Raw genomic sequence first — 23570 nt, forward strand, 5'->3', positions numbered from 1 at the left:
CTACAAATAAATATATATAAATGTCGACACAGCATTTCTGACATCATACACTCAACATAGAACCATACAGTTGGTATAATAAGACAATTGTTACACAAATTTCATGAAAAAAGTTTTTTATCGATATCATAACTTAAAATTTGAGGAAAATAATTAATTCATGTACATTTCTCTCCACTGATTGACTAAGGTTTTGATCATTTTGGCTGGCAGAGAATAATTCTCCACTGAAAGCTATGTTGATCACCATGTGTTCAAACAGACTGCACAGGTTACTCGTCTCAATTGCGAAATTTTGCATGACTAACTATATTCGGAACATGCACCAACTCTAATCAGTTCTGATGGTACGTCATTTGCTGATCATTATTGCAGGTAAAAGTGTAATATCAATGAGTAGAAGCTTCATAAAAGTAGGTCTAATTTTAGGCAATTACCTGGAAGGATTCATAGACACATGTTCAGACATTCGGGTGGCATGTTATCTATTCATATATAGTGCTTCTGTAGAAGCTTCAATGAACAACTTTGGCTGGCTATAAACTTGCATCATCCATGTCTGATAAGTTATGAATCATTAACATGTTCAAGTAGAACAGTTTTTCCAAGCATTGTCTTGGTGAATGTCACACCGGGCTTCTTTTACATACTATCAGAAGGTGGGGAAATCAGTCTTGTAAGAAGCTTGTCAGCAGTGGATGAAAGCAGTGTTCTTTGGGGAAAAATAAGTTTTAAAGCTGCTTGAGGTGTTTCTTCCCGGCTCAAAAGAATTTGAGGGAACATTACTCCCTTGAAGAGTACTATACACAGTAACAATAAGACAAAATATCAGGTCAGAGTGTAGCATTATTGCTCCATCAGCTTTTTCATTATTTTTTCTGTTTATAAAGTTTCCTCTTCTATTCACAGAATTACGTGGAATTGCCCAGTGTACAACTGGTCAACATAGACTATGTGTGTAATTTAGTGTGAACTAGAAAATCTTTGTAACCAATAACAACTTGCACATTGTACACAATGCATTGTGCTGGAAAGACCAAGACTTCTGTAATTCATACTTTCCAGAGAGGGCAAAATATGCTTGTTTTCTAGAACACAAACACTAAAGATATTATCAACAATTTCAGCTATTGTCCCTTTCACACATCGCAGAGAAACTAAAGACCTCCTTGCATACAAGATGATGGGTTTGACTGACCTGACTAAATAATGTCAGAGAGAAGAGAAGTATTCATAATTAGCCTTGAGTTACTTCATCCAATCGCCTGTCCATTGCACACATTGCAATCAGTTTCAGTAATTCCTGTGATGCAGAAAAACAAAGAAACGAACACATGATATCGAATCTCGCCTTCTGTACATGATTTAGGAATTAATATCAGTCAAAATTAAAAGTACCATTTTGCAGTATTGTCAAATTCTCCCTGCCAGGCGTATCATGATGATCAAAAGCCCCTGTCCAAGGACACCATTTGTGGCCAAAATCCCTCCCCCAGAGTAAAACACTAATAGGTACATTACAATAAAAGAGTACCAACAATTCGCTTGTTGAACGTCAGTACTTACAAGACAGCGCTGTTCACAGTTGCAAGTGTATTACTGAATATAGCTCCCAATACTTGTGTGCAACATAGAACACTGCATGCAGCTTGAAATGCTGACAAATTTTGTCAGCTTGCAGTCTGAGCTGTAAATATGCCATTTAGTATTTAAAGGTTATGAATTGCAAGCGTGGGTATTTGGTTGCGGATATAAGACCTTGGGGTGAAAATTAATGAATAGACCTGCATATACGTATGCCACAGTGTATTATCCTTGTACTAAGTTTGAAAAGAATTGGCTCAAGCATGTCGGAGATATCTGCATTCATGAGCCCCTTTGCATGGACATAGCATTATTCTTTGTTATCTCTTAAAGGCGGAGCCTCCCTTTAAAAGGACGCCAAGGTATGGCGGCGTTCATTGTGTGAGTGGACACCAAACAGGCAACACGTGGGCACACGCTCCAGAAAATGCCACTTTTTAGTTTTCCCCAGTCGCAAATACCACAGACAGAGTGCCAAGCGGTCAGCGTGAAGTTGCTGCCGATCGAACTCTGTGGCTATATTCAAAGTTTAACGCGACTGGAAGGCAATGTTTTAGGAAATTCGAGCGTTTGTGGTGGGGAATCAATGACCGTTGGCGATTTGAACCGACCATCAATCAAAAGCTTGCATAAACTCTGTTTGTAGGATTAGCAAAATGTGACAAAAAGGTTGAAATCAGTTTGTGTAATTAATGTTATAGAAATCAAACATCATACTGGCAATGTGTTTGACTGGGAGGAGAACTCCACTAATGCGAGAACCTGGGATTGAAAAGTGCGGCTTTAATTGGCATTCCTTGAGACCCTGTGGATGGACATCAAATATGTGGCTGTCACACGGCCATTTTCAATCTGATGATTAAAAAATACCGCAATTATACGGTGTCGCTCAAATTTGATCAGAATTGGTACATACCAAAGATCAAAAATAAGTGTTATTTCTATCTGTTCAGTGCAGGAAAATTATATGTTGATGTTATGACAATTTCTTCACAGTACAACCAGAAAAACAACAAGAAATATTTAAACCAGAAAATTAAGAATGACAAAAGTAAATAAGGTCTGAAACTTTAGGTACTGAAGGTCAACTTTAGCAACATGCATAGCAGAGAATCTTTCAACCATGGATGTACAAAAATAGACAGCCATGGTTTCAGCAGATCTGTTAATATGTCACAGTTCATAAACAATGACAGTAAATGACCAATTTAGCTGTTTCAGTTAACTGCTAGCACTCCCAAACATAATAGGTACCCTGCATACAAATAGATTGAAGGTCAAAATCCTCTTATTCAGATGTGTGGGCTGATTCAGTTCACTGCCACCACTCCTGCACACTTGCAGTATTTCCCTTTTTCTTACCTCATTTGCACATTTTTGACACTGATGTGTTCATTTGAACAAATTCACATCTCAACCCCTACATCTACCTGTACACCAAATACTGAGACGGTAGCTTTGGCGGTATGGAAGTCTTTGTGTGTGACGGACATACATCCGCACATACATACCCACAAATATACAGACATACAGACTCATCATATAAGCTCTTTTTGGTATTTATATATAAAACCAAATATGAGCTAAAAAATGAATGTGCACATGTATGACATAGGGATTAATCCATGTACCAACTTTGAATAAAATTGCTCCTGGCATGGCTGGGAAATTTACATGAACGGACACACAGTCATCAAATACAGGAAACAAAATGGCCGCCAAACAGTCATTTTGGATCAGATCAAAATATAAATTTACTTGCATATGTATGATATACCGAGTAATCTATGTGCCAAGTTTGGATGGAATCGCCCATAGTATCGCTGAGAAATTTGCTTGAATGGAGGCATTGAATCAAATATAGGAAACAAAATGGCCGTCAAGCAGCCACACTGGATTGGATCACAAAACAAATTGACCTGCATAATGACAAAGGGAGTAATCCTTGTACCAAGTTTGAATGAAGTCACTCAAGGCATCACTGAGACATCTGCGTTAATGGATGCACGGACGGACACATGCAAGGATGCACGGACATGACCAAACCTTTAAGTCCCCCAGACAGTGTCGGTAGGGACTAAAAACGCTCAAAAAGAACTTAAAAATTATGTAGTTGTTACATTGTGTCACTGCTTATACAAACTGTTCATTTGTTGGTTCAACAAGATGCACGGTAGACTGAAATATAATGATCAAAATCAATTTAAAGCCTGTAGACTTGTTTGACATTATGGTATGTTGAGCTCTCAAGCTGGAGTTAGAAATTGCGCGAGCTCAAAATTGTCACGCAGTGCGCGTGCGCAGATGTTCTTGTTAAAAATATAAACCAAATAAGATTGCCGGATTCCAGCTAGCATATTATAATGGTTGTTACTCTAGCAGTCACCTACTGAGTGGTATTTTCATCATTCTTGTATGTTCCAAAAGTGTTATGTAAAAATGTGGAACAACGTTTATTTTTGGATATGGATGAGAGAACAATGATGTCAATTGTGAACAGCCTATGTTTAGTGGCACAGTGACTTAAAGGGATAGTAGCTGTAACTTTTGACCATTTTTTCCGCCCGACCACATGATAAAAACCAAGCTAGATTATATCTATCCCACCCTAATTGTCGATTGACAAGGAAATAAGTCGAAACTAACACCTGATTGTGAATAACGAACGGTAATAAAACTGTTGCTGGCCTGCGCTTGTGTTTACAAAATGTTAGGCGATCACGTGGTATGGAGCACAAGGAGTGATATCACTAGCCACGCAAGAGCGGGATTTTAAACGTGATCACTGTGACAATGGAGACGGAGAGCGTCGTAATTAATGCATATTTATATCAAACTTACGCACATGTGTTTTGATTGTGATGTACGTCCACTGTTCGTTTGAATCTGGAGTGCTATTTGTCCACTCTTTTTTTCTGTTGCTTGAGTATGAGAATGCTTTTTACGTTTCAAGTGGTGATGCATTAGGTCAGAGTAAAAAAGTGGTAATTTAAGCCCGGTGCATTAGCCCGACCCGGCATCGGCAGTCAGTGCATTGCCCGAGCCAGCGCCAGGGCCCAAAACGACTGTCACCGCATCAGAAAACCTGAAACGTCGAGCATTTTTCCACCAACTATTCATTACCAAAGTTTAAAAGTAGTGCATTCATAATTCGGTCAGTTTGCTTTGTCATTTATCGGCAAACAAGTCAACTAGTTCAATGTAAAGGTGTCGATGCGATGCTATACTTCAAGTTAATGGGATTGGGAACGGCTTCACTTACACTCGGGCCCGCGGACACCAGTTGTGTAGGTACGTTTGACGTTGACCTACATGATCCGCAGGAATTACTGCTGAAATCACAAATGCATTCAAAACGTAAAAACAAAGACCCTACCACCAGCACGTCTGATTCTCTGGATTTACTTACTGGTTTACTAGACTTGGTTCAAGTGCGTGATTTGTAAACGTGTGAGTTGGGTGAACGCTTGGAATGCGATGATTTGTGTTCTGTTTTCATGTGCAACGTGTGAGTAGGATTATGTGAACGCATTCAGTGGGGTGACACGAGGTGTGAGAAGCCCATGGTCAGTTGGGGAATGGACTTTTAAAAAACTAACGCCAGTAGCCAGCGAAAAATTCACCGATGAGATTATTGCTTATTGTGATGAATATGTGATTTTTTTTCTGAACAACACACACAAAATCCGGTTCTTTGACTTCCAGTTCTTGCATATTTCACAAAGTCCTAGTCAATGTTTTCGAGCCATGCTTCTAGTTATTTCTCCCGCGGCGTGTCGATATTCTGTTCGGGTAAATCCTAGCTGTTCATCGTCGCACAATTTTACAATTTTCCAAAGATGAACCACAGGATGGCCGACGGCCAGGCCAGTCGACAGGACCACAATGTCTGATCAACGCCTGAGAAATGGGTTGATCTTGAAATTTTGAGGTCAAAATTGGAATTACTTTGGCGGTGAACTTCGCTATTTCGCGCCACAATCTTTTGAGTTTGGCGGGTTGATGTTTTCACTTGACAAGTTGAGCGACAGCTGGGAATATCTTGCGATAAGACGCGCTCGCGGCTGGGCCTTTGTTTTGACGTGACGTTTTGAACCTATCAGTGATTTCAGCAGTATTTTTTGAGCAAAATTTTGGTGGTACTTGTAGTTGAGTCATTACATTTGCTAACTCTGGTTACGTTTCCTAAATATCAAACCAATAAATTTTAACATGCCATGTTGTTTCTTCTACAGTGACCACAACAAGTACAGTGAGCGAGCTCGGACGCGGGCCCGGGTCACACCATCAATGATCGTTCAGTGTAGCCTACAGCCGTTGACGTCCGCGATGTATACGGGCTGTTTTATCTGCTTATTTTCCTGAAAGAGTGTTTGCATTTTGGCTAATCACTCTGAAAGGCGCATTCGTACTTTAGACATTTCCATCGTCAGTACTGCCCATTTCAGTCTATTTTTAAATGCATGTTTATTGTTTGTTTGTTTTTATGGGGGGCATTCTTATAAAAATTTACTTCCGTCGTGAGCACCACCACTGAATATGACAACATTCAACACAAGTGTACATGCATGGTTACAGAAATAAGATTATTTCGCAAATGAAAGAAAGACAACATAACTGCAAACTATAAGTCATGCGAAGAATTTATCAACATATAAGTGACCAAATTTTACCCAGTTACCCGCAACTCAATTTGGTCTCTCACGTTTGTAAATTTTCAGTGATTTTCATAATGTTCAAGGGTCATGACTGTGAAGGCTAACATAAACATTTTACATCGCATAGCCACAAGTGGTGGACATGTGAATATGCATCCTTGTTTAGACATGATAAGGATCGGATATTGCCAAACTGTCAGTTATATTTCCAGCTGTCAATGTGAATGACAGATACCGGTACATTGTTCGGTCGACCCACGTACTGTACTGGTCGCTTGCGCTGCGCGCTGTAGTGTGGACGCAATGTTGAACCATAGTTGAACTGTGCGGTACTTCTCTTGCACATGCGTACAAAGTCGATTACATTGCATTCCATGTGTCAACATCATTGAATTTCTGTCCGTTAAGAAATTCACTTCGTCAATATTCTTTATCACGAGGAATTGATACACGTTACGTACTGAGGTCAATTAGTAGGTGATTCTTCATGATAAACTATGCTTATTCATGTGAATAGTTCGCGACATACAACAAAAATAGTGAAAATATTCTCAAAAGTTACAGCTACTATCCCTTTAAACAGAAACTTCCCCTATAAAAGCCAGATTATCATAAATCTATGCAAATGTTAAAAAGCCGCGCTACTGATCGGACGTTTCATGTTGGTCCCAGAATCCCATAATTTTGCTGTGTTTCAGACATTCACTGTCAATGAATATTGCATATGATGTCTGTGAATATATAGCGGCTAAACTTGAGACGAAAATAAACTGAAACAATGCTCTGTTTTTCATCGAAGAACGCAATGTTTCAAAATGTGTTCCCTGTACGACAATTTGATCCCTCTTTACAAATGTCACAAAAGTGTCCTTCATGATTATCAAATTTATCATACGGTCAAAGCGATGCTGTGAGAATTCAAAAACTCCCGCCCAGTGTATGCAAATAGCTGCGTCATCAGTAATCTCCCTATTGTGTGCCCAAGGTCCTGTAACTTCCCGTTCAATGTTATGCCCTCACGAACCTTAAAGTAAATTAAATGATAGGCTACCACAGAGTTTATTGAGAGCAGATTCCTAAACATGTTACTATGTGCTACAATATAATCAAGGAAATTCAGCCTCAGAATCTAGCTATGTCCTACTATTGGACTCCCACTGGATTGTAAGGTAAGACTTCAGGCTGGCAGAAATTGTAGCTCTGCCATATTTGAATTTAGTCAAAGGGTCAAAGGTTACTGTACCTGAGTCAACATGTTCTTGTTACCCAAAGACATTGAGTGTACAATGTCAAAATGATCTCTTCCTGGCACAACGATGTACTTGGCTGATATCCCACCATTTTCTAGTTGCTGAAAGACAAAATGTAATACAAGCTAATGATTATACTGAATTTATGTATATGGTATTCGTCAAGAAGCACAAACTCAGGATAATCTCAAGCTGAATTTATTATTTACATGCAAGGAAAAAAACAAAACAAATTTATAAGAATCTTACCAATACTGTCAAGGTTTCAAAGAAATAAGCCGTACATAAAACCTGAGTTTGCTCATTGCACTTTTTAAACATACAACAGAGAAAAAATATTTGTGCACTTGGGACATAGTACATTGGTATTGACAAATATTGGTATTTAAATGATCTTCGCTGACAGCCTAGCCTGGTTTTAGAGCCTGCAAAAGTTTATATGTGTAGAATTTATTACATTCAACAGAAAGAATCAAATATTGAGGTCATGGTGCTGGAAGTGTGCTAGATCTGGGACCTGAAACTAAGAGAAATACTGGACAAAATAGTTGTTTACAACAAACAAAGCAAAATTATTATCGGGATGCAATGCTAATAATTCTAAATCTGGTAGTACATGATACAGTGTTCTCCTTACTTGGCAGTAATCCTCAGACTGCTGTTGGAAAGCAGGAGGGTCATGCTCCCCAACAGCTGCTATAATTTTACAATGTTTGGAAAGTCGGCAACTTTCGTCGATGTATTGAACAGGACTTGCAGCTTTGGCTTCGTCTCTGAAAAACATTAAAGAACTCAACTTCATACCATGGAATCAACAACATCATTGAGTAAACACTATGGTGCAAAAAGATTATATATTGCATACTGTGACTCTGTGTTTGAATGCTATAGGCTCTCTGTTTTCACTTGTGAAGGTTGATCTATACATGTTGACTATTATTTCCTTCAGAGAATGTTTTCAAATAAAGAGAAATGTCACTTGATAATTTACAAGGACAACTGTAACTTAATTGCCTATATACCAGTATGTTAGTCTCAAATGTTCTGTACAAAAAGACCATTCCATCGGAGAGTGTGACAGTGACCTTTGACCTTGGTGAGTATCCAGTTACTTAGCTTGCTCACTGTTGATAAGATATCAGACAATCTAGCTCTTTTTAATGCCAGGAAGATTGTGTCCAAGCACATCTACCATTTCCTGATCTGATTTGACAATTTACTTATTGTCAAACTCCCAGCTGTTTGAAGGATGGTTGGACCAAACAGTGAAGTTTCTCATTTGCACTGTGAACGTGTGGGAAAACATCTGTCGAAGCGCTGACCTTTAAATATTGCACTACACCTTTTGTCAAATCAAACATTTTTAGCCATCAAGATCAGTTTGCAAATAGTCGTGAAAGATGCACGTCATCTTGCAAATACTGAACAATGGCATATTAATGCCCTTTAAGCATTGACTTTAAGTATACCTTGAAAGTCAGAAATTTCTGGCTTCATGATGAATTTATGATACACCTAGAGCACTGGAAAATTCCAGCTAGATCCTCCACATGTGCAAAGTTTGTTTCGAACTGCAATTTTTGGTAGGGGTTAAGCATGCTCAGGTTGGATAATTTTTTAAAGCAAACTTGTAAACTTACTCTGTCATTTTCAGTAGCTTGTTTACGGATGTATGGATCATGGGTGTCACATCAAAAATACCACTGAATAATAACATGCCTAGGAAGGAAAATAAATTTTTGTGAGGTATCCCTCAGAGGGACAACATCAAAAGTTCAATGGTGGATAAAAGTTTAATCGCAGGGGGGTGTCCTAGGCCAAAACAAGTTTCTATATTGCAAGAGCTAAAATTCAAAGAGACCCTTCATTACCGACCTGGAGGAGCACACTCAATTTGCTGTTCCTGTTCCTATCTTTCTTTTAGTTTAAGGTAGAATGCACCTCGGGACAGATACTCAAGCTCTAAAATTTTTTTATATTTCTTCTCTGATCTACCATTTGTGGGTGCTCATTTTAAAGCTCTTGGAGTGATCAAATTCAGTCTTAGTTTTTCGAAAATAGAAAATTCTATTTTTTCCTATAGAGTTAACAGGGATGGCGACCATTTTTAATTTCAAATATCGATAAATGATGGGCAACTTGTCTCTCTTGTGGTGACCCTTGATTTTTATGTTTCATTTGGTAAGAGAACGGTTGAATGAATGTTTCATTGAGCAAAATTTAAGTCTTTTAATTTCAAGGAAAACACTACCTTAAATAAGAATATAAAAGGGTGTTAACTTCTCTGTACTAATCATGTAATATTGAATTTTATGCGCGATCATGTAATATTGAACTTTATGCTCAATTTAACCTTATGTATGGGCCAATCAACGCAAGTCTTTACAAACCAGGCCCAAAACACTTGAACTTGCAACTGTTCCTGTACTCACTGTTACAGTAGTTCAACATAGAATTCAAATAAGGTTCTTTGTAATAAAGATGCTATGTCTCTTTATATTCAAGTAAGCCAACAAATGGTTTGCGATCATTTTCTCATTGTCATGACTGTCATATAAAAAGAGCATGCATGGTAAGTGTAACTCTTGGAGGAGGGTGCATGGATAAAGTAGAAAGAAACTATATGGTCGGGGATGGGATGTAATGGGATGGTTCTTCCCATTTGATTTATATGACCATGTTCTCTGAACTCGAAGATCTTCGTTGTGGATCACATACTACAATGCCTCACCGTTACATGTAAACGGCAATTGCAGCAAATCACTACATCATACTTAAAGAACATGCTCATGCATTACAGATGTCTCACAGAAAATGAACTTTGCCTTTAATGAGACCTATTTGCCTCCTCAATCGGGTCATCAAGTATGCCCAAATGCCGACAGATTTATAAGAACAAAAGGCAGCAACACAATACAAATATCTGAAATAGAAAAACAAGCGACCTAGCAGCCGATATAGCCCTGCTGTGTTATGTAGAGAATAACTACTTATGACACATGTGTTGATGAAGAAGATCGAAATCCTTGATAGCTCATTTCAATGGCTTGACAAAAAATGACAAAAATAGCTGCAAAAATATACAATTGAAGATTTCATCATAATTTGGACATATCAAATTAACATCATCCCTAAGAACATGTCAAATAAAAGAAAGTCAGTCAAATTATTATGTTGAACAAACACAAACTGCTAGAAAGATTTTACAGAGAAGGTGTACAAGGACAACCAGTCTTTGGCATAGATACATGCAGGCAAATATTGACACTTTACGAAAATGACCTGATGTTGTACCTTTAATGATATCTTGTTTGAGACCAAACGCAGTCCAATCAACAGGCAGGCACATGGCTGCAAGGTGGCCACCAGCTGAAGAACCACTTACAAAAATACCCCTGAAAAATAGAAATAATCAGAGATGCATGCGTGAAATATCTTTCACTGGCCTTCAACCAAAAATAGTTTGTCACATAAATTATGGTCATCAGCTCCGAGTGGAATCTGATGAAGTTATGTATATATGGCTATGAAATTGAAAGACATAAAACTTTTGCTTAAACTTTCCTCAATAGAGTTTTCAACCATTCTCTTACCAAATCACAAGTAAATATCAGGGCTCAATTACCATGCAGTGTTTGAAACAAGAGATTGGAAACTAAAATTACATTATATTTACCAAATATATTTGAAATTCAAAATGGCCGCCACCCCTATTATAAATCGAAGGGGAAAATGTCACTTTTGATTTTCAAACCTTTCAAACTAAGGCAGAGAAAATTTTTTCTTATTCTTAGAGCTCTTATAAATTTGCCCCTACAATAGATAGACCAGGAAAGAATTGAAAGGACGCAGAGTACAAACGGAGCATTCAATATTAAAGGATTACAATAAACCTGAACACAAAAAAGAGAACTTAAATACCCGATTGTATTGATATGAATTAATTGTGATCTTGTAGAAATACATGTACGTCATTAGGGCAGAATGCATCTTGCAGACAGAATTCAAACTCTCAAATGTTACAATTCTTTGATGGTAACAGCATGTGCAAGTTATTTTGAAACTTGTACAGAAATTGATTTTTTACACTTTTGGTTTTATTGATAAAAAATCTGTTTTCATATAAAGTTTTAATTAAATACTTTACATATTCGATGATGAATCATTATTGTATGCCAATGCAAGATCTATTTTTAGTGTGTGCATTTTCCACAATGCAAAGAGCTCTCAGAATTCTGAGAAGCATGCCATGTATTGATCATTCACTGCCCAGAAAAGGTATACATTAATTAAAAAATACTAAAACACATTTTTATTGTATATTTTCTCATTGATTTTTTTGACATACCTTGTGTTGGGGTACTTTTTTGCAACAAATACCACAGCCTGCCTTATTTCATTAACCATCTGCTGCAGAGTGCCTGTGTTTTAGCAAATACAAAAGAAACAAATTTCTCCCAGAATTAAATTTGATAGGATTGTGAAGCTTACATATAGCATATTATGCGTTCTTAATGGCTCACTTTAATTTATTAACAAAATGCTTGGAACATTTTCGGTAAAAAAAAGCAAAATTTAGCGACAAACAAAGGTATTATACATTGTGGTCTACATTTATTTAGTCAGCAGTTCCTAGAAATGATATCTTTTCATGATACTTTCACTTGTTCCAAAACAAATAAATTTTCTTATTCTGAACAAATCGTAATTGCAATTTTTTTACAAGATGATTTGGAACAAAATAGTCTCAGTATACAAACCTTTGGGTGCAATACTATACTTTGGACACACTACAATTATGCCATTATTTTGCAGCCCCAAGGCTAAATGTGCTCCATCACCTTCACTGTAAATACAGGAAAGGAAGTGTTAATTGGACCAAAAATATCATAGGTTAATTTCTCATGGTATATTAAGTTCCAGCATCATTTTAGTAACCTTGGATGCAGAGTCAAATAACCTAGCTGGGGCATTATTAGATATGACCTTTGACCTTTGACCTCTGCTGCTTTATATAAACACTGTGAAAACCTGACATAATTAAGTTCAATTATTGAGTAATAGGGCCAAAAAAATAAAATGTTTTTTGTCCTTGGGTGGAATAAAAAATGATGCTGTTATGCAAAGTTCTTTTTCTTTCTTCTTCTTGATTTTTTTTTTTATAAAAAATGGCCAACCCCTTTTTTGGGAATTCACAGATGGCTACGCAAAAAGTAAAATGGCTGCTACTGAAAGAAACAAACCTGAGGAACATTTCAGAACATTTATTGAACACATCAACTGATCCATAATATGAATTCACATGCAGATGTTATGTTTCTGCTAGTTCCATTTTGTTGTTTTTTTAATATTTTCATGATTTTTCTCTTTTTCAAAACTCAAAAAAAGATTTCCTGAATTGTACCACAAAATGGCTGAGCAGTTAGCAGCCCCCAAAAAACGAAGTAAGTATGGATGCGTAAATAAATGGGGCATAGAATTTGGTGTAGAATTGCTGAAAAGTTAGTATTCAATAACAAAATTTAAAAGGATATACAGGTATATCATCTTGTCCAACACTTCGATCGCGTGTAGTGAATGCTGCCATTTTCACGTTTGTAAACGTTGTGTTGACTGTTTGACTTTTACAATGAAGCCATGCTTATTTTTTTTACGTTGCAGCATGGAGTGCAGAACGATCTTTGTCTGCAGATTTTGAAATGCTTCAAGTAGAAGCCCTAGCTGGTCTTTTGAAGCTATTTTATGCAGGAGTTTGAATGCAAGAGGGAAAAGAATACAGCAATAGAACTACACTGATATCTTGGCAGCCATCCATCAACACATAACTAACGTGCCCTTCAACCGTACCACCAACATCCTGAGGGATAGAGTGTTTCAGACGGCTAACAAAGGTAAAGAGTCTCAAATGAAATGAGAGGGAAAAGACACAACCCGTCACAAAACACAAATAAGTGCGGGCGGCCTGCAGAAGATGTTTGCTAGCGGGATTCTCTCAGACTCTGATCCAGTTTCTTTATTGCGTCTGGTTTGGTTTTATGTAAAGTTTTTCTTTTGCCAAAGGACAGGAGGGTCTCAGAGATTTAGTCACGGGAAGTTTTATTTTATAGAAAGGCGTCAAAGAGAGAGAATTTATCGCTTTAGCCTATTTCAAAGCTACTAAAAACCACCCAGGGATTTAAAAGACAATTTCGAATCAGAAAAAAAAATGTATAAAACAGGTTCCGCTCTTTATTCAGTTTCAGCCATTTTGAAATATATCAGTAAACTTCACTCAAATGCTAAAATGCCTTTTTCCAGCGCCCTATTACTAATTCATGGGAAAGCAAAGTATCTGGTACATGAACAACCCCTTGGGTCAAAATTCTTCAGGGGAAATGATGAAAAAATATTGACGGCCGCAGAGTTGAGTGTCGTCCACACAAACCATTGCATACGAGCAACCACGATGAAATCATTGAATGACGCAGGGGTACCTACTCAGGTAATCATGAATCTCAGTGGTCTCAGAATGAGGGGAGTGTTCAAAGTTACTGTTGTGATAGTTCCAATGAGCAGAAACAGCAGTGGAGTGATATTTTAATGACAGCAATTAGTAATCCTACCGGAATTGTCCCTGTTCAGCCTGTCCCTACGCCAACTCCAACACCATTCTCAACAGTTGCTCGAAACATGGAGAATAATAGAATCTCACACCCCCAAGGACCTGGGATCAGATTTCTCACACGAGTTGGGGATATTTTGTGGCGAGTGTGAGACAAAATATCCCCAACTCGTGTGAGAAATCTGATCCCAGGTCCTTGGTGTGTGAGATTCTTTTTCTCACATGACCACAAAATGCGTTAAATTCACATTGGACATGTACAACATTATCCAAAATCGTGACAAGTCTATCGTCTGCCACTGTACTTTGACCTGCTTACTTTGTAGTTCTGGTCTGTGTGTTACGTGTCGTGCCATTGGATAACATTTTGCGCGTGGAACAAAACAGACTGTTTATCATCCAATCAGAGCTCGTGATATATTTACTGCAGAGTGTGGGACGGTTTCTGAGAGTGTGGGATCGATTTTTCCCACACTGTCGATCCCGCACTCCCAGCGGCCAGGAATGTTAGAACTTCCCTGCTTGCACAGATGATAGAAATGTAACGGGGTACAAAACTGTCCTTCCTATAAAACGCTGCTTCCACATCAAATCTTTTCAATAACTGCAACTTCAGGGGTGATGTGTATGTTTAGAATTGAAATTGTAAAATTGAAGTTGAAGACTGGTGTTTATTTGCAACTGTAGTGTTTATTTCCAAAAAACTGTGTTCATTTCCAAATGGATTCATATGACCGATACTTCCATTTGTATTAGAGGTTATCAGAATGCGGATCTTATATATGTTGTAATATTTCCTATGGAAAATACTTATGAATAAAAATCTGGAAGATGTGTATTCTAAATAATGAATTTGTTCTGTCGTTTGATTTTGGAATGGATGGTTTGTGCAAGAGTGCGCTGACTGACATGGCTGAAAGAGTTAGTGATGAGGCCCCTGAACTCACATGATTAACCCCTCCCCTTGAGTTTGATTGACACTTTCTTCTTGAATCCAACTTTTTTCTCAAATGATAATAATACGGTTATAAATAGTGCACTTGGGTATTTTGAATGCGGATAAAGGACCTCTGGAGTGAAATTAGCATGTTTGAGTGAAATAATCACCTTGCTTCGCTCAGTGTGATTTCCCTCCTAATATGCTAATTTTCACCCCAGAGGTCTTATATCCACAAAGCAATACCCTCACTTGCCATTTATAACATCTCAATAATGCAGCTAAACTACTTACTCACTGTGAAAGTTAATTTTTTGTTCTGTATGCCTATAGTTTAATGTGTTGATTACATGCCCAGTTGTCCAATATGATCAGTATGTTATCAATATGTTTCGGTATGTACTTGTAAAAGTACTCCGCATGTAATATTTTAAAGACGAATAATAAGGCTATTCACAAAGTATCAGGATCTCTGTCCGTATATGCATCAGACACTGTGTATTTGTCCTTGACCAGAAGTGTCCACCAGATTACCTTCGTTGTACTCACACTTATTATAATTAGTTCTGGTATATTGTGAATTCAACCTCACATAACTTTTTGTATACTTTCATGTTCTCCTCTTAAAGGACAATGAATGCCTCAGGTGTTCAGCTTGTTTACACAGCCTTTATGATGTGCTGTTCGATGTTGTGGACAACTGAACTTTAGCCAGTATACCAGAATTTATTTGTCAGCAATAACATTGCCTATTTTACATGATGTGTTCTGTTTTAATAGCTAATACTTTTTATATTTTGAGATGACCTTTGACAAAAAATATACTTTAGTTTCTTGAACAAAAATGAAAATAATATGAAAAGTTACAGCTTGTGTACTTTTATACTAACCAAACATGTTTCCAGTTTCCTCCATGGATATATATGAGAACAGGTGTGTCTATAAGAAATCAAATTTAAGATATTAGGAAAAACAGAAAATACAAAGTATATACAAACTTAATTGGAAACTTCAGAAGACAACATTTTTGAATTAAATGCTCATATGTATTAAAAATACATCAGTTTTATGATATTCAGAAGCAAATCTCGTCTCTTATATCAGTCAATTAAGGTGTTCTTCAATGCAAAATTTATGAAAGTATATTCAAAGAAAGAGCTGTTAGGTCAACTTTGAAAACTTATCAATGTAGTTAGACTCTGCAAGGTACTGTGTCTGGTGATCGCTGCTTAAAACTTGGATATCAAATCCACTGAGGTTGATCTTCGTGCTGCATTGTCAGATACAAGGAACTGTACAATTCTGAAAATTTTCTGTGGATATGAATATACATGAGTGTAGAGTACAATCTTCTCAAAATACACAAAGATGAAAAAAGAATTTATATGCTTGATGCCCAAGCTAGGACATTTATATGTCATAGAAGAATGAATGATTTGTATTGCATCCACGACGTGTTTCTAAAGTGCACTTTATTGTTATTATAACAGATGCGGCAGGACGTGACTGTTGCAATAAGGGACTTGTAATCTTGTAATTGGTATCTTACCTGGCATGACAGTTTTAGGACGGAATATGTTGAGGCAGACATTGTCTTCTGTGTACACAACATCAAGTTCATGATCAAACTGCAACTTGGCTTTCTCAAAGGCTAAAATCACAGCAGTAGTGAAAGATAATCATAAGCATTACCACAATTTGATGAGTACCTAAAAATCTAATGTCAAAAACTTACTCACAATAAGTGCTCAAAGAAACTTCTCTTCTCTTTTTACGATCAAATATTGAATCAGGGTCTCCTTACAAAATTTCAAATGGACGGAGAGAATTACTTTAAATTTAAAATTGAATACACATATCCTCTGTGTTATCTCCATGGCAAAAACATTTAATTTTTGACTTTAACAGAAATGAGGTGATCCGTCCATCCGTCCGTCCATCCATCAATCCATCCATCAATCCACCCAACCATCCATTCGTTTCGCGTATCCAGTGCACCTAGCCATTTTCATTTACTCAAAATACTAATTAGTATGCTAACTATGACATGAAAAATCTGAAATACATGTGAATCAGTGTAAATACAGCCAACAGTGACCACGCTATGTCAGCGAGGTGAGTCACCCCTGATGTCGTTCAATCCTTGCCAAAATTTTGGGTTCATTTGATAAAAGACGACCTTTCAGTGAAAATCCGGTGAAAATTATGACTCCACGATCCTTCCAGGTTTAGATAATTAAAAGGTCGCTTATACTAGTCCAAAATTATTATACTCCTGTGAAGTAGAGAAGAAATACCCTCAGCATGACTTGCGCTGGTAGTTTTCCCTCCGGTTTTTAGGGTCAAAAAATTTTCACAAGAGCATGCGTGTGAATCGTGCCTTCCTCACTGCATCTGTCCGGACAGGGACCGTGATAAAACAGCATGTACGAAAGAGAGAAAAAAGCACCTTCCAAGAAATGAATTTTTTTATTCCATGTCTACAAATGCCTATTAAGTATGCATGGCTTGGTAAGCCTGCTGTACAAGATCCTGGGTTCGTGTTTATTTATGAAGGGAAAGTTGTATATGCGCTCTGACCCGTTGACCTGATGAGGTAATATGTTTCTAGTGTTTTGACATGTGAAGGGGCGGGGCGGGGATACATTGTATACGCATTATTCTGCCATCGTGCAATAAACCATCCTTCTCTTTGCAAGTCAGCTTTCATATGACTACTGGAGTTGTCAACTGTGAGAAAAAAATGTCGCAAACAGAATAGTTTATTGTTTCAAATTCTAAATTCATGAATGAATACAAATGAATGCAGGCAAAAATCAAGAGAGGAAATTTTGTTCAATGCTGTTTCAATGATACCAGAAGTATACTAATGTATCCAGAAGTACCAAGTTTACAAATATAGTGTAAATAAATTTTGCATCTACTTGAACATTTAGGGGTGCCTAAGTGATCTAAATATTTGATAAAAATTATTTGTTGCTTCTGTTTTTCACAAAATCGGTGTAGAATGAATGAATAAAAGTAAAGGTTCGGAAACTTTAATGAATTCTAGCCATATTTGTATTAGCTCCACCCATGATCACAGACACATTTAGACACAAGATGCCAGGGAACAAAATTTTAATTTCTTTGTTCAGTTTTTCTGTTAAAAAATCATCTAAATCTTTCCTATTTTTCATTTTTAACAATTACTTAAAAATCACTATGGAAGGGAATCAAGAGAAAATTCCCAACTCCCATCTAGTTCTTAAAATTAAATAAAAAATAATAACAATACACATGGTCTCCAAGACAATTCTGTAAAACAGTTTATCATTAAATTGCTCTTTTGGGAATGTGCAACTTTGTAGTCAACTAGCTGTATATTTCAGGCGGAATAACCACTCTATGAGATATTTTGCTGATTAAATTGACTCGCGAACCAACTTTACAATTTACAATCGGGACATTTCCTTTTTGGATATAGATGTTGCCGACGAATTTCGCCTTTTATCCCATCATGTCAAGTCACTTCAGCAATTTTGGATCTGGCGCTTCTAAATTATTTTGGCAGGGCACATATCTCTTACACGAATACTGCTAGTGATACTAATGACCCTTAGAATTAATCTGTGGTGAAGATTGTTCATGACGTTGATCACAACACTTTCAATGAAGTCGCAAAAATGTGGCAAAAGTTTAAATTCACACTTAACTGCAATATATTATGAACCACGTGAGCATTTTCAGTTCATATCTTGTTTTCTTATGGTTTTCTGTTTGATACAAAAACCAGTACTGTTCATCATGGAGGTATATATATCTCAGAGCAAAGCATCTGTGAAGCTGATGTTCTTACATAGAGGAATCACTTCCCTACAGTTTCACATATTTTGGTCCAACAGAGGAAACTAATCCATCAAATCTTGGTGCTACTTTAGAAATTTTACACAAAGAGCTTACCTTCTTTTCCCAGTTGTAAATGCTGTTCCAAGTACTTGTCAGCAGGAAGGCGTTTACTCCATCTACTCGGAGAGTATGCAAAGTTAAAATCCTGTATACAGGCAAGAAATTACGAATCTGAAATAAAATTTGATCATCTGAACCACATATGATCTGAAAACGATCCCATGTTCAACTCTATTTTGCAATTGTCTGTAAATCAGCATATGTCAATGACATTGTTGCCATGAGTTTGCAACTCATTAATCTGTTATGATTACATCACTAATAAATTATTCATTATGTTGAGCAACTACGTCCAGCTTCAATTAAAAAAATTTATAGGAATACAAATTTAGCTGACATAAAATGCTACATTTCTTTCACCACTGTCCTGTCATAGCAATAATTGCATCATCACTTTGAGTTATTGTAGCAAGGTTGGAGTAACCTTTGGTCAAGTCCTTCAACTCATATATACCAAATTCTGAAGGCCAATTAAATATGCAAATTGCAAATTAGCTGACATGAAAATGCAAAATGCTTTTCACTGCTATTAGTATATTTCACTGTTAGTATATTGTATCGTCAATGTATAAGCACTTCCAACAGCTTTGGTCATGTCTTCGAAATTGAGTATCCTTATTAGGAAAGTTCATTAGATATGCAAATTAACAATTAACTGACGTGAAAATGTAAAGAGTCTTTCTTTACTTTTTGATCATTGAATATTCAGCATATATGGCAAGTTTGATAAACTTTGGGTGCCCTTGCGGTTAATGTGCCTAATTGCGAAAGTTCATTAAAACAGCAAATAAAATTTAGCTGACATGAATATGCAAACTGTCTTCACTTATTTAATATCATTGTCTCATTAATATACATAGTAAATTTCCTCAACTTAGGTAAAGTTCTTCCGGGGCAATTTCACTGATTGGTAAATGTTTTTAAACCTGCAAATTACTGATTAACAGTGGTGAAAATACTAAATGTCTTTCACTTCAGTTACATCATTATATTATCAACTAGTTACATAAAGTTCATCAATTCTGGTGAAGTCCTTTCGATCTTATGTCCCTAAATGGGAAAGTTAATTTAATATGCAAATTAGAAAAAAGCTTATCTAAAATGGCTAACCAACTTCTTTTCATGTTTATTATAGTATTTTTAATGAGCATAGCGTGTTTCATCAGCTTTAGTTGAGTCAATCAAGATATATGTCCCAGTATTAGGAAGTTCACTTAATACAGGTATATAAAATGAGTAATTAGCTTGAGAAATACTTCTAAATTACTTTTACTTTTAAATCATTGTATCTTAAAGGAACACAGAAACTTTCGTCAACTTTGATTACATCAATGCAGATATATGTCCCTACTATGTAAGTTTGTTAAATATGAAAATTGCTAATTAGCTGCTAGAAATGCTAAATGACTTTCATTGATGTAAAATCATAGTATGCCCATTATTACATCTATACAGAAGATGATACTGACCTCTCGGTTAACTTCCATGTTTTTCTTCTTTTGCACGACAGCACAGTGATGTAGACCTTCAACTCACTATTTTTATCGAATCTCTCTAAAGTATAAAGGGAAGACCAATTATTTCATTTTACCAATGCTGTGTGTGTCAAGTGTGAGACTCAATCTTATAAGATTCATGGATTTGTTTTGTTAGCGACTTTGTGCAATGCAACTCCAATAAATCTATCATGTGATAATGCTCCTACCAAACCCTGTCAATCACACATGTACATTGCAAAATGGCAGCTCTTTTTATTTGTGTGAGACCTATAATCAGCATCTTTGCAGGGTGTACACCTGTTCTATTAATTAAGCAAGAGGACATATAGGACTGAAGTCAAGCTATTCACCCTTTCACCTCTATGGTTTTGCACAAACCAATCATTGTCAGTGGTGCACTTGTGTATGGGGAATCGATATGAACAGCTTAAGCTATGCCATTTGTATAATAAAATATCAGTTATCTGTAACACAGTGAATTGGTTTCAGTGCTGCCTGATGTAACCATCGGCATTGTTACATTATGCCATGTACATACTGGTATATCCATCAATCTACTAAGACAATACTGTACATTTCTCTATACACACACACTGTCACAGCCCTTTGACAAAGGTATTCACCAATTCCACTGAAATTTGAAAATGACAATCATTCAAAATACATCATTCATTTGCTAAAAATTATTTGGTTTAATAGATGAACTTGTACACTGCAATGGCTGCATAGGTACCTGTGAAACTGAGTTTGACAGTATCTCACTTCATGACCTCATGTGACCTATGGGAATGGCCAACTCTGTAAGCCATTGATCTTTTCAAAATGAACTTTGAGGGAAAAATTATGTTAGGTTTGCATGCAGTACGGACCCTTGACAACCTTGTCTGCCACAAAAATAATATCAAAATTCTCGTACAAAACTTTTAAGTATTGTTAAGTTAAGTCACTTCTGAATCATGTAAAATTCAACAGCCGCGGCCGTTATCTCAAATTACCAGTGGAATCTACGGATTTACAGGCATTCGACTCAATGCAAGCAAGCGGTCACTGATGCAACCTGCAGCTTTTGCATGACGGTGTGCTTGAACGTTGCATTGAGTCGAATGCCTGTACATGTATAACACGAGTCAACTTTAAAAATTACCAGTACTGCTTATAAATAACTTCTTCACCTGGACGATGTATTCCGTAGCATTTCTTATGAAGATTTCACGTAGTTGACATCTCCCAACGTCTCTCGCACTGCCCTTGTCGTGAGCAATTGACCTATAAACAAGCTTTGATGTCCGGGTCAACTGTGAGAATTGACCTTGTGCGCAAGCGCAATCAAGTCGCAGTCCGTCAATCATGAATTCAGTCGCCGCGTCGTACGTCCGTCCCTGCATCGCGCCGCCGCGCCGGAGAGAGACACATGTACGCGACACGTCGCGTTGCGATCGGTACTGATTCACAGTTAGCAGGGAATCAGTAAGCTGGACCGATCGCGAAGCGACGTGTCGCGTACCTGTGGAGAGAGCAACCTGCTCAAGTTTCTTGTTACTTCGACAAAATTTATTTATTAGATAACACTGCACCTTCAGCGACGTCAATTTTTATTTATTTTTTATTTATTTTTTATTTTTATTTTATTTTATTTTTATTTATTCAGCTTTGACATGAAGTCAGGATGAGTCGCACAGGTGACTGACACCTATAAAAAAGCAACCCTCCACAAAGGAACATATTTTACAAGTTACACATAGACCTACAAATTAAAAACAGAAAAGACAAACGATTTAAGATAAATTCAAAAATATAACAATAATAATAATATACGAAAAATTTCAAAACAGAACAAAACAAAACAGAGAAATTAACAGAGACTGCAACTTTTACAGTGGCACTTTCCCATCCAAGTACAAGTGTTATCAGGATAATTCATAATATACCGGTAGACTTGTATGACCTAACGCTTGTTATTCTGATGTTCCAAATGACAATTACATCGGGTTGAGAGATAGGTTTGCATCCCGTTTGCATCAAACAGCAGCAGTGCAACTGATAAGGGGTGGACCATTTGATATCCAGGGGGTCTGGAAGGTTTTCAAAAAAAATATTCCCAGCGAATGTCAATAAAAAAATTCAGCCAGAGGGGGCTTAGGAAAAAAAGATGGCTCACTGAGGTGAAAGAAAAAATAACCGTCTAAAGTTACTTACTGGAAAACATTTTTTTATTTTCAGGGCGCCCTTCGGGCGCAAATTGAAGACTGTGTCAGATACACAATGGTTCTTTGGCCAAATACAGTTTGGGAGTGCGCTATATTTAGATTTTAATGTCTTCCTCATATAGCTCGATCCCAAGGGTATAATTGTGGTCAGTTCATGTAGCAACTTTTGGCTTTTTAAACTTCTTTTTCTGTTTGTTAGCTTATTTTCCTTTCCACTAGATTTTGATATCACAATGTAATTTTGGATGTAAACACAAGATAATGAAAGCATATTACATCTGTGATTGTTCACGATTGAAATGTGGTCCTTTACATTATGAATTATCGATGAGAATTCTATAATTTAGACAGCTTGCACAAAAATGGGAAATACTAAGCATGCATATGACAAAGAAACCGTTATTGTCATGTTGTCATAAAAGTAACACAATGAAAAACTTCAAATGTATGGTTTAAAGCAACAGACAATGACAAATATTTGTATACGACAATACTGGAGCAAGCAAACCAACTGATGAGGTAGCAGCTCAGCCTGATGTTGCAGTCACTTTGGATGGGGATAGCATGTAAGTATTTCTGATTTTTTTTATTACAGGATGTACTGCTATTTTTAGCTCACGTGTGAAAACAAGTGCTAATGTCATAGCGATGTCTGTCTGTCTGTCTGTGTGTGTGTGTCTGTCTGTCTGTCCGTCTGTCTGTTTACACGATAACTCAAAAACGCCTGAACGGATTCAAGTCAGATTTGGTACACAGGTACCATATGCTACTTGCAAGAACTGATTAGATTTTGGTTAGTGTGGCTTGCATATTAATGAAGTTATGCAATATTGTTTTTTCCTCCATACAATGGTTTCCCTATGGAGACGGTAATGACAGTGTAGAC

General features: G+C 36.9%; 1 protein-coding gene across 1 annotated transcript; it reads right to left on the bottom strand.

Moving 5' to 3' along the window:
* Positions 1 to 99: 99 nt before the first annotated feature.
* LOC139152441 (kynurenine formamidase-like) lies at positions 100 to 21761 on the bottom strand. Its single transcript, XM_070725549.1, has 12 exons — positions 21622 to 21761; positions 20448 to 20532; positions 18973 to 19034; positions 16580 to 16681; positions 15921 to 15969; positions 12253 to 12338; positions 11841 to 11913; positions 10787 to 10887; positions 9133 to 9211; positions 8130 to 8265; positions 7486 to 7593; positions 100 to 1303 (listed from the first exon to the last, which is right to left on the bottom strand). Exons 4-12 carry the CDS (start codon positions 16584 to 16586, stop codon positions 1238 to 1240), a joined length of 705 nt encoding a protein of 234 aa, XP_070581650.1. The 5' UTR covers positions 16587 to 16681; positions 18973 to 19034; positions 20448 to 20532; positions 21622 to 21761; the 3' UTR covers positions 100 to 1237.
* Positions 21762 to 23570: the final 1809 nt, after the last annotated feature.

Source organism: Ptychodera flava, chromosome 16, assembly GCF_041260155.1.
Source record: "Ptychodera flava strain L36383 chromosome 16, AS_Pfla_20210202, whole genome shotgun sequence".
NCBI lineage: Eukaryota > Metazoa > Hemichordata > Enteropneusta > Ptychoderidae > Ptychodera > Ptychodera flava.